The sequence below is a fragment of the Physeter macrocephalus genome, chromosome 18 (assembly GCF_002837175.3).
Source record: "Physeter macrocephalus isolate SW-GA chromosome 18, ASM283717v5, whole genome shotgun sequence".
Classification (NCBI taxonomy): Eukaryota; Metazoa; Chordata; class Mammalia; order Artiodactyla; family Physeteridae; genus Physeter; species Physeter macrocephalus.
Window position 1 is genome coordinate 43,752,652 of NC_041231.1, and position 12,663 is coordinate 43,765,314.

General features: G+C 38.9%; 1 protein-coding gene across 6 annotated transcripts in view; it reads left to right on the forward strand.

Annotated features, from left to right (window-relative positions):
- Window positions 1-12,663, forward strand: part of MAP4 (microtubule associated protein 4) — a 106,742-nt gene that overhangs the window by 55,204 nt on the left and 38,875 nt on the right. For all 6 annotated transcript variants that reach the window (XM_055079817.1, XM_028479249.2, XM_055079816.1 and 3 more), the window contains one exon: window positions 10,479-10,601. In XM_055079817.1, coding sequence (XP_054935792.1) covers window positions 10,479-10,601 — 123 coding nt within the window. Of the gene's footprint in view, window positions 1-10,478; window positions 10,602-12,663 lie in introns of those variants that run through there.

A 12,663-nucleotide genomic window follows, 5' to 3' on the forward strand; every position in this document is an offset into this window, starting at 1 on the left:
TAGATTCTTCTATAGGGGATTTTTTTTTTCTTTAACACAGTTTGGATTTTATTTATGTTTTAAAGATGCTTGAGATTTAATTGTGCTTATAACCAGAGGAGGAGAGTAGAGATTAAAAAGCAAGTCTAGGAGGCTGGAGGACTGAATGGCAAGGGACAGTATGAAGGGCGTACTTGCATAAATGCTGTCCTTGGAAAGGAGAATATAAGAATGCATTTCTTATATTCTCTAGTTGGGCAGGTTTTTTTTTTTTTAATTAAAAAAAAAGGTGGAAGATTATACCTCCCTCATAAATAGGAAGGAAAGGAGTAACGGTGGACTCATGTAGGTACGTTTTCAATAGAGGACAGGGCAGTGGAAGAATATTATTTTCTATAAAGTAAGAGTTTATATGTTGGAATGGAAAATGCTGGAGAAGAGAGTATATGTAACAACCTCTTTGGAGAACAAGAAAGGAAGTTGTGTAGAGATACATGTTTTTATAGGAACAGTGTACATTGAGTATGATAGTCGAGTGTCATGGGAGGTAAAAGGAACAGCTGAAAACAGCTGAACAGCTGAAATGTAGTGTTTATAGCTAAACTATTGCTAACTTAAGGTGTATTGTGGCCTCATGGTGGCATCCTTCACCTGAGCCCACTCTGGGGAGCATCCTGCAGGATTTCTGGTTTAAGCAAAACGAGCATACTCTGTGTGTTTTTTTTTTTTTTTTTAATGACATTTCCGAGACAAGCATGCTGGTTTGTTTTACAGCAAACCGAAAAGAAACTGTTAACTCAAAGTCATCATCTCTTTCCTGCTTGAGACCTTCAATGCTTCATTGTTTTCAAATATTGTTAGAGCTCTGAAAGTCTTTAAAAAAAGTCTCCGGCCATTTTAGGGGTGGTCAAATATTATTCAAATCAGGAAGGTTGGTGGGCTTTTTGCCTGTTTAGTACAGAGGAGAAAGACATCCTAATATAGTTGGATATGAGCATTTAAACCTATTTTATTAAAGAAAGTAGAGTTGGTGGAAAATCTGAGAAAGGAGTTAGCTTTCTTCTGTCACTTTTTTTTTCTATTTTTAGAAAATAGAAGTACTTAAATTTTTATTTTGAAATAATTGCAAATATACAGACAAATGAAAGAACAAATAAAACAAAGAACTTTTGCATGTTTTTCCAGATTCACCAATCAATAGCATTTTGCCACGATTGCTTTGTCTTTCTATAATCGATGTATGTATGGATATACACGTTATTTCCCTGGCCAATTTTCTTTTATATTTGTAATAATGATCTAAGACATTCTCACATGTATTATAGTGTCAACAGTAATTGAAAATATCATATTCAAAGATCGACTCCTGTCTTATCTGTGAAGCCCTCTTGCCAGCATTAATTTTATTACTTCTCTTTACGTGTGTACTTTAAACATCTCCATCGTACAGTTTAGCCCTTAGTGAGATATTGTATTATTTCTCATTTCTCAGATGACTAAATTTCTATCACAGAACATAGTGAAGCCTGAACTTTGTCTTCGACTTCTTGACTCCCGGGGGAGAGAGGGGAGGTGTTTGGGGAGGGGGCTAGAAGAATGATAGTGATAATACATAAGCCTACAGTGTAGTATGGAGAGGTATGGACTAATATAATAGACTTTTATAAGTGGAAGGGAGCTTAGATACCAGATATTGGTACAATGTTTTGATGATATGGGTGAGAACATTGAGGTTTGAAGTAATTAAATGAGTTAATAACTAAGGTTCTCTCCAAAGAGCTGGACTAGAACCTTAGTCTACTGCCCCAATCTATGCTCTTTTTTGCTTCTTTATCTTTTTACTTGACTCTCCAGGTAAATAGCAGAATTCTCCAGAGGGAAAATGTCTCTAAATACTCTTAAGGTATCAGCTCTCAAACTTTTTGGTATCAAGACCACTTTTCACTCTTAAAAATGTGGAAACTTTTGAGGGTGATGAATAGGTTCTCTCTCTTGTGGTGATGGCATACGTAGTCAAGATTAATCAAAGTATATAGTTTAAATATGTGGAGCTTATTGTATCTTAATTGTATCTCAGTAAAGCTATTTACAGACTTTTTAAGGACCCCAAAAAGCTATTGTTTATATGGGTTATATCTATCAATGTTTTTCAAATTAGATATTACAACTGAGAGACTTTAAAAAAGTATTCGTTAAAATAACAATAAATTCATTTTACGTTAATGTTAACATTCCCCCCTCCCAATGTTTTTAATAAGTATACCTCTTTAAAAAAAGTTTAGTAAAAGTTTACTAACTTAAAGTTAGTAAGTAAAACTTTAGTAAAAGTTTAGTAAGTTTAATAAGTATACTTCTTTTAAAAAGTTTAGTAAGTATACTTCTTTTAAAAAGTTTAGTTCTGGAGAACCGTCTGGTTTAATAGAAGACAGCTGCCTTCAATCTGTCACAATATGTTGTGTGAGTTGAAGTATATGAAGAAAATTCATTTCACATATATATGTAAGCTAAGATAAAGGGTATTTTGATAGGTTTTTTTTTCTGATAACTGTGAATATTCTTTGATTTGACATCAAAACTGTACAAGTGGTAGTTTCTTTTTTTTTTTTTTTTTTTTTTTTTTTACGGTACGCGGGCCTCTCACTGTTGTGGCCTCTCCTGTCGCGGAGCACAGGCTCCGGACGCGCAGGCTCAGCGGCCATAGCTCATGGGCCCAGCCAACCGCTCCGCGGCATGTGGGATCTTCCCGGACCGGGAAACGAACCCGTGTCCCCTGCATTGGCAGGCGGACGCGCAACCACTGCGCCACCAGGGAAGCCCAAGTGGTAGTTTCTTAAAGGTTATTTGCAATGTAGAATCTGAAACCGTATCAATGAACTTTTTATATTCTCTTAAATATTAAGATCTCTTGGTCTGTCTTAGACTTGGAATGGGTGTTACCTGATAGAATTATTCTGGCTTTGATATATATACAGATATTACTACTTGATTAATTGATACTTTTAAAATATTTAGCCATTTGCCCCCTCTGTTAAATGCTTCCAATTTCACAGAAATAGAAACTGGCCACTATTTTTTCCCATTCTACGTTTATAGGAGAACCAGGGTATCTAGGGTTGTTTCCAGCGCATTAAGTAAATTGCTTCTTGTTTTGAATTTCATTTTTCATTCTTTTACTGAAATAGACTCTCTGAGTAGATTGCAATTATGCTAAAAAAAAAAAACCCATCACGTTTATTCTGAAGGCTGTGTTCCTGCAAGGGAGTTTACCTGCTTTTGCTTGAGTTTTAAGAAGGAAATCTAGGGCTTCCCTGGTGGCGCAGCGGTTGAGAATCCGCCTGCCGATGTAGGGGACGCTGGTTCGTGCCCCCGGTCCAGGAAGATACCACATTCCGCGGAGCGGCTAGGCCCGTGAGCCATGGCCGCTGAGCCTGCTGAGCCTGTGCGTCCAAAAAAAAAAAGAAGGAAATCTAGGTCAGTAACACTGAATGAAGATGTGGGAGTGAGCAGCTGTCAAACATGCTGTTTAATAACACTGTTGGCCGGAGGCTGTTCTGAATGTTTCTCCCAGGAGAGCCTTTCTAGGCTGTGCTGCGGCACCAATGTGGAGGGGAGATAACCAGAGTTGCATGTTCCTTCTCCAGAATGTGCCGGCAAAATGTACCCACTTCTCTGATTAAAAACTTCTTTTTTCCAAAAGGGTAAGAAATGTAAGGAGAATCACAGACTTTTAAAGTTTATTTTAGAACTGAGATAAATTAATCCTATGAAATCTTACTGTTTTTAAAATATTTTTACTAATTTTTTAAAAGTTTTAAAAATAAATATTTTTATTTATTTGTGGCTGCGTTGAGTCTTCACTGCTGCACACAGACTTTCTCTAGTTGCGGTGAGCGAGGGCTGCTCTTCACTGTGGCGCACGGGCTTCTCATTGCGTTGGCTTCTCGTTGCAGAGCATGAGCTCTAGGCGCGTGGGCTTCAGTAGTTGTGGCTTGCTGGCTGTAGAGCGCAGACTCAGTAGCTGTGGCGCACGGGCTTAGTTGCTCCGCGGCATGTGGGATCTTCTCGGAGCGGCATGTGGGATCTTCTCGGACCAGGGATCGAACCTGTGTCCCCTGCGTTGGCATGCGAATTCTTATCCACTGCACTTTTACTAATTAAAAAAAAAATTTTTATTTATTTATTTATTTATTTATGGCTGCACTGGGCCCCCGTTGCTGCGCGCGGGCTCACTCCAGCTGCGGCACTACTCATCGTTGCGGTGCGCGGGCCTCTCATTGCATTGGCCTGTCCTGCCGCGGAACACTGGGCTCCAGGTGCGCGGGCTTCAGCAGTTGTGGCACGTGGGCTCAGCAGCTGTGGCGCATGGGCCCAGTTGCTCTGCGGCATGTGGGATCCTCCTGGACCAGGGCTCGAACCTGCGTCCCCCGCACTAGCAGGTGGACTCCCAACCACTGCGCCACCAGGGAAGTCCCACTTTTACTAATTTTAAGAGCTATGTATTTATCCAAGTTTTTGTTTCCAAAGAGAATTATTAAGCATGTATTCTATTAAAACACCAGGGACCTGGTAGAAATCAAACCAACAGAGAATCTTCTTTTTTTTTTAATTGAAGTATAGTTGATTTACAGTGTTGTGTTAGTTTCCAGCATACAACACAGTGATTCATTTTATACATATGTGTATATATGTGTGTTTGTGTGTGTGTATGTATATATGTGTGTGTGTGTATATATATATATATATATATATATATATACATACACACACGGATATATATTCTTTTTCAGATTCTTTTCCCTTATAGTTTATTACAAAATACTAAGTATAGCTCCCTGTGCTATACAGTAGTGTGTATATGTTAATCCCAACCTCCTAATTTATCCCTCCCACCCCTCCCCTTTATTTATCCAAGTTTTTACCACTTTTTCTTCTTCCCTCCTCCATATGCTTGTGAACCTTCCCAGTGACACTGTGGTTTGTTCTTTGATTCATTGTAATTTTTCTAGCTTAAGCAAATGACCAGTACTTCCTGCTGAGTACTTATGTGCAAATTATATCTTGCCAGGTTTTGGGGGGATATAAAAATGAATAGATAAATCAAAGGTTTAAAATTTAATTTTAGAATTAAAATGCATTTTAAAAATTATATAGCACAACCCTATTGTGTTTCATGTTTTTTTTGTGGATTTGTTTTGTTTTGGTTTGGTGTTTTACTATAGATGAATGGTTTATGGTTCTAAAAGTCTCAAGGTCACACCCAAAGTTAAGTGACAGAGCCAGGACTGGAATCTAGATCTCCTGATTTGCAGTCCAGTTTTCTTTCTTTAATATCATATTTCTTTCTGATTTAGATTTCTAGCATGTGAAGAAACCTTTAGACAGCTCTAGGCAAAATACATATTTCTTACTTTTTAGACTTTTCCTCAATTAAAGGAACTGGGCATTGCATTTTCATCTTTGTTGGCTGCCTACAGCTAGTTTTTTTTTTTTTTTTTTAAACATGTAAAGCTTTTAGAATAACATATTTGGCTCAAAAGTCTCTTTCTTCTCTCTTGCTTTTCTTACCTCCCCCCTTTTTCTCTCTTCCTCTACCTCTCTTTCTCCCTCACTCCTCCATTTTCTCCTCTCTCCCACTCTTCCTCCCTCTTTCCATTCTTCCTTCTCTCCCTCTGTCGTCCCTGCCCCCTCTTTGGCTTCATTCTCAGGCAGTTTCTTTCAAGGTGGGAAGAATGATTACTGGCAGCCCAGGTGTAGTGTAGCCTTATGGCTCAAGTTCCAAAATGTCTGTATATCAGATTTCTCCAAAGGACTTTGGGTCTGCCTGAATCACAAGTATACTCGTTTGGCCAGGAAAGCAAAGTACCACGATGGACAGCCATACCAGGATCACCTGGAAGGGACTGGGGTGGTTTCCTTTAGATGGGATACAGGCAGGCAGCTTTTGGATGCCACTCTGTTTGGCCTTTGACACCCTAGCTATTCTCTAACTTCCCTCTATGGAGAACTGCTGCCCCCAGTAAGTGTGTTCCAGCCAAATTGGTGTGCTCCTTACTTTCCCATTCTTGCCCGTGGTCTTAACTCATATTTTCCTCTGCTGGATATCTTCTCCACTTTGTCTCGTTCTCAGTCTCCCAGCTCCATTTAATTATATCCTCGTAACTATCCTTCCAGGTCCAGTTAAATTCTAATCTCCTGTGGAAAATATTCCAGATCATCCCATGACCATATTATGTGACCTTTAAACTCCGGTAGCAACACTTAGTACGTGTTATTGTAGACATTTATCCTATATGACCCATTATAGTTGTGGGACTATCATGTTCTTCATAGTTTTCTAAGCACTTTCACATGTCCTCCCTCAGCCTTATGAAGTAAGTAAGGCAGGTACCAGATGTGAAAACTGAGGCTTGCAGAGATTTGCATTGTTGGGTATATCTTAAACCCTCAGCTAGACTAATACTTGCTGCTCGGTTTTCATAGTGCCCAAGTACAGTGTAATGGTGATGATAGTGATCAGTGTCCGTGAGAGCAGGACCTTTCACCATTTGCTTTGCTGCTGTATCACTAATACCTAGAACAGTGACTGGCACATAGCAGGTGCTTAAATAGATAATTGAATGAGATATGGTTTAAACTTCAGGGGCTTGGACTAGGTGATCTCCTAGGTGCCTTCTTTAAAATTCTAAGGTTGCCGCTGGGGCAAGGGAGGGGGGACGGATAAGGAAAGAGCCAAGGACATGAAATAGAAGCGGTCACAGATTTGTTTTTTTTGTTAGTAATATGCAAATTATGACCACTAATACTGTTTATAAGAAATCTATCTGTCAATTAATAATTCAGAGTAAAATAATTCTTATTGGTGCTTTTTGTTTTTCTATTTCTTTTTTTGGACTCCCTGTAAATAACCCAAATCATGTACACCAGCAGTGTACAGCAGATAGGGAAAGAGATCAAAAAGTATTGAAAAGGTGGGAAGTTTGCCTGGGGAAAACTGAAGTGAAGAACCTCAATCTCTGTTTTTTTTTTAATATTTCATATTTCTTGGTGCTGTTAATTCAGAGCTGCGTAATCACCAGTTGATTCGTTCTTGCTGTCTTATTGCTCTCCTGAGGATTTTACGTCTTTTGTTTCCGTCAGCCTTGTGACTTTCTGCAGCAACATCTAAAAATCAGAATGTGGCAGATATCAAACTGGCCCTATATATCTGCTGAAATGATGATGAGTACATATAAGCTACTACAGAATATTAAATCACACAGTTAACCCAGTTGGACTTTAGTCAGCTCTGGAGAACTTCCTTGTGTTGAAATGCCATTTAAAGTTGGCTCTCTTAAAGCCAAAGGAGGGACAGAAAAGAGAAAGAATCCTGGGGGGAGACCAAAAGGGGGAGGGAGGGAGTGCTTTGAGGGGATGGAGAGGTTGCATTTCAACCTCTGGAGGTCTTAGACATGAGTTTGCCAGGGCCACATTGCAGGATGTTTTAAGTCCCTTCTGGTAGTAGAAGCTACAGCTGAGCTGTATTGCTGAGTTTTTCTCTAATCCCTGTCCCCAGGTTGTACCATAACTAATGGTGTATTTACTTCTGTACCTTTGTCATTTATTGATAGTTGACCTAGGGAATAGCTATGTGTGGAACATCCTCTATATCCATTGTAAACTGTTATTGATGAAAGATGATTATGATGATCAGTTTCCATCTTAAGAAGATATTCATGACAGATACTGCCTAAATTTTAGAAAAAGTGTCTCCTGAAGAATTGATTTGCTTCCTTCCCTTAATAACTTATAGCAGAAGTTCCTTAGTTGTGTGCAGGTCTGGAGGCCTGGAACCTTCAGAGAAGAACAACTGCTAGAGGCTCTCTTTGACAGGTAGAACTTGGGAGGCTTTGTCATGCACAGTCTACCTTCAGCAGATAAGTTTCTCAGAGATTAGGCATTTCACTTACATAAGAAGAGTTTTAATTATAAAATTATAATTGAAATATCTTAAGTAAAAATACAGTATATTATCCCCCTTCCATTCTTGCAGGCATGGAAGATAACTTAAAGTCCACAGATTTATTATGCTTAAGTAAAAATGTTTAGAGAAAAAAAAAACAGCCTCGGATGTCTAACATTCTCTTGGGATGTGTTCCTGAAGGAATATTTCAGGGAATGTAATCTAGGATAAATTTTTTTGTTTCATTCCTCTTTCTCCTCTTTCCTCAAACATTTCATGTAGTTGAAATCAGATTTAGGTGATTCTATGAAACTTGAAAATAAAGGACAATCATGAAGGGGAAAATTTGCACTTCAAGGCAACCTGATGAGTTAGCTAGTAATAAAGGAGGGACAGTTCTGCCACTTACCCTCGAAGTTTGTCTTGAGATTAGCAGCAGGTATGTGGATCTTTTTGAAGTACCCTGTGGCTGAGCCTTCTCCTTCTCCCAGGTACATCTTTTTTGCGGTACGCGGGCCTCTCACTGTTGTGGCCTCTCCCGTTGCGGAGCACAGGCTCCGGACGCGCAGGCTCAGCGGCCATGGCTCACGGGCCCAGCCGCTCCGCGGCACGAGCCCGTATCCCCTGCATCGGCAGGAGGACTCTCAACCACTGCACCACCCAGGGAAGCCCCCAGGTACATCTTTTTAAAGTCCTAGTCTTTTTTCCAGAAGCAGGGCAGTAGGGAAACTTCAACCATGTTTGTACTGTAGCTATTCAGCCTTTCAAAACTTCTTTCCTCACTCACTTCCATACCCTTCTCCACAAAAATTCATAGCTCCCAACAAGGGAAGTACATGCTAAAGGCACATACCTGGGAGTCCTAGATTTTTTTTTAACCACTTTATTAAGATATAATTTACATACTCTAAAATTCACCCATTGTAAATTTATAGAGTTGGGCATTCATCACCACAATCGATTTTTCAAAAATTTTTTTTACCACCCTTAAAGTTATCTTGAGTCCATTTAGACTCAATCCCCATCTCTATTTACAGTCTAGGCAACCACTGATTTGCTTCTTATCTTTATAGTCATCTTTTCTAGAAAACTCATATAAACAGAATCATACAGCATATAGTCTTTCATGTCATGCTTTTCTCACTTAGCTTATTAATGCTTGTAAAGTTCATCCATCCATGTTGGGGTGTTTATCAGTATTTCATTCCCGTTTACAGCTGAATAATATTCCAGTATATGTACCATATTTTGTTTATCCATTCATCAGTTGATGAATTTTGGGTTTGTTTCCAGTCTTTAGCTATTATGAATAACATGGCTGTGAACATTCATATATTGTCTTTGTATAGATATTTGTTTTCATTTCTCTCGGGTAGACACCTAGGAGTGGAATTGCTGGGTCATGTGATAAGTCTAACATTTTAAGAAACTGTCAAAGTATAGATGTAAACTCTTACATTTTTCAGCAAGGGTGCCAAGGTAAATTAATGGGGGAAGCACAGTCTTTTCAAGAAATGGTGCTGGGAAAACTGGATAGCTGTATGCAAAGGAGTGAAATTAAGACCCTTACCTAACACCATACAAAAAATTAACCCAAAATGGGGCTTCCCTGGTGGCGCAGCGATTGAGAGTCCTCCTGCCAATGCAGGGGACACGGGTTCGTGCCCCGGTCTGGGAGGATCCCACATGCCGAGGAGCAGCTGGGCCCGTGAGCCATGGCCACTGGGCCTGCGCGTCCGGAGCCTGTGCTCCGCAGCGGGAGTGGCCACAGCAGTGAGAGGCCCGCGTACCGCTAAAAAAAAAAAAAAAAAAAAAAAAAATTAACCCAAAATGGATCATATACGTATATGTAAGAGGTAAAACTATAAGACTCTTACAAGAAAACATGGGCATAACTCTTCGTAACCTTAGATTAGTCAGTGGTTTCTTAGATACGACACCGAAAGCACAGATGACCGAAAAAGTAGATAAACTGGACTTCATTGAAATTAAAAACTTTTGTGTTCCAAGGACATCATCAAGAAAGTGAATCTTACATTTCAATAATAAAAAAAACAAGTAGCTAATTTAAAATTGGGTAAATTATTTGAATAAAACTTTCTTTGGGGAAAGAAAAACATAAAAGTGACCTTAGATAAATAAGCACATGAAATAATACATAACATCATTAGTCATCAGGAAAATGCAAATCAAAACCATGATGAGATACCACTTCACACCCATATCTAGAATGGCTAAAATAAAAAAAGATAATAGCAGGTGTTGGTGAAGATGTGGAGAAATTGAAGCCCTCAGACATTACTGGTGAGATTATAAACTGGTACAGCCATTTATATACATTTATGGAAAAGTTTGGCAGATCCTCAAAATGTTAAACATAGAATTGCCATATCACCTAGCAGTTCAACTGCTGAGCATATATACCCAATAGAATTGAAAACGTATGTCCACACAAAAACCTGTACTTGAATGTTCATAGCAGCATTATTTACAAAAGCCAAAAATAATCAGATGTCAACAGTGGTACCTTATAACTTTTGTTTCCTGTTTCTATTTGAAGGGTCTCCAACTGAATTCCTTGAAGAGAAAATGGCCTACCAGGGATATCAGAACAGCCAGAACTGGCCAGAAAATACAAACTTTTGCTTTGAACCCGAGCAAGTGGTAAATCCTATCCAGACTGGTAAGTGCAAGGCTTGCTTGTGACTGCTGAATGTGAACCATGTCATAAACATGGAAAAGCCACAATCACCACTGTTTAAGCTGTTTTACAAAGCAACTGCAACATTTTATATTCCCACCAGTAAATGAGATAAAACATTTCAGCGTAAATATAGCTTGTAAAGCACAACCAAGGTATAATTATTTCCCCTGAACATTTAGTTGACCCTTTCTCCTCTCTATTTATCCCTTCTTCTGAGGCAGGTGCCCCTTTGTTTTCTCCCTTTCAAAACCTGTTTTGAGTAAATGAGCTGAAATTCATATTCATTGAGGACTAAATGATCAATAGTACCTTAGAACCTTAATTCTTCCAAAAGGAATTATTATAGTACTAATAGCACCATTTGTCAAATGCCTATTTTGTGCCAGGCACAGTACTAGAGCCTCAATATACATATTATCTGCGTTTCTTACCTAACTCTGCCAAGTATATATTATCCTCATTTGACAAAAAAAAGAAAACTAAAACTTATACCCAATTTATATAAAATTCAAACTAATTTATAGAGACAAAAAAGCCTATCTGTAGTTGCCTAGAGCTGGAAGTGGTGGGAGGGATGGACTGCAGAAGCACCTCAAAGCAGTAGTCGATACCTCCATGTCAGAGTTAATCAGGTTGAGAGCTCAAGTTATTTGTTTCCACTTATATATGGTTTCTTTTTTGCTATCTAACTTATAAGGTGCTCATAACTGGTTCCAGATGATCTAGTACTTGGTGTTCTGTACCGCTCTCCAGTCATTGGCTGTTCCAGACATACGTAATTTTTAAAGAAAGCTTTAATGAGATGTAATTCACATACCATACAATTCACCCATTTAAAATGTACAACTGAGGGGCTTCCCTGGTGGCGCAGTGGTTGAGAGTCCGCCTGCCGATGCAGGGGACACGGGTTCGTGTCCCGGTCCGGGAAGATCTCACATACTGCGGAGTGGCTGGGCCCGTGAGCCATGGCCGCTGAGCCTGCGCGTCCGGAGCCTGTGCTCCGCAACGGGAGAGGCCACAACAGTGAGAGGCCCGTGTACCGCAAAAAATAAAAAAATAAAATAAAATAAAATGTACAATTGAGTGGATTTTAGTATATTTACATATATGTACAGCCATCACCAGAGTCCATTTTAGAATATTTTTTGTCAACTCATAAAGAAACTCAGTACTCCTTAGATTTCACCCCCATCTCCTTATCCACCCCAGCCCTAAGCAACCACTAAATCTACTTTCTGTCTCTATAAATTTACCTATTCAGGACATTTCATATGAATGGAATCATCATGTTAATATGTGGTCTTCTGTGACTGGTTTTTTTCATTTGGCCCAGTGTTTTCAAGGTACATGCATTTTTTGGCATGGATTAGAACTTCATTCTTTAAATGGGCATGTAATATTTTGTATGGATACACTGCATTTTGTTTATTCATCAGTTGACGGACATTTGGGTTGGTCCCCCCCCCCCCCGCCTTTTTTCAAACTATTGTAAATAATGCTTTCTAAAGCATTCGTGTACAAGATTTTGTGTAGATGAAGGAATGTAACCTGGATTGGAATTGCTGATCATATTGTAACTCTGTTTAATCATTTGAGGAATTGCCAAGCTGTTTTCCAAAGCAACTGCAACATTTTATATTCCTACCAGTAACTTATGAGGTTTGTAATCACTACATCCTTGACAACACTTGTTTTCCCTTTTTAAACAATTATAGCTAACCTAATGGGTGTGAAATGGTATCTTGTGGTGATTTTGATTTGCATTTTCCTAATGGCTGATGATGTTGATTATCTTTTTATCTTTTCATGTGCTTATTGGCTATTTGTATATCTTCCTTGGAGAAATGTGTATTCAGATCCTTTGACCATTTTCTAATTGGTTGATCTTTTTGTTGTGCTGTAAGAATTCTTTATATATTCCACATACTAGACGCTTATCAGATTTATGATTTGCAAATATTTTCTCCCATTTTGTGGGTTGTCTTCTGATTTTCTTGGTAGTGTCCTTGGAGCACAAAAGTTTTTAATAATTAATTAATTA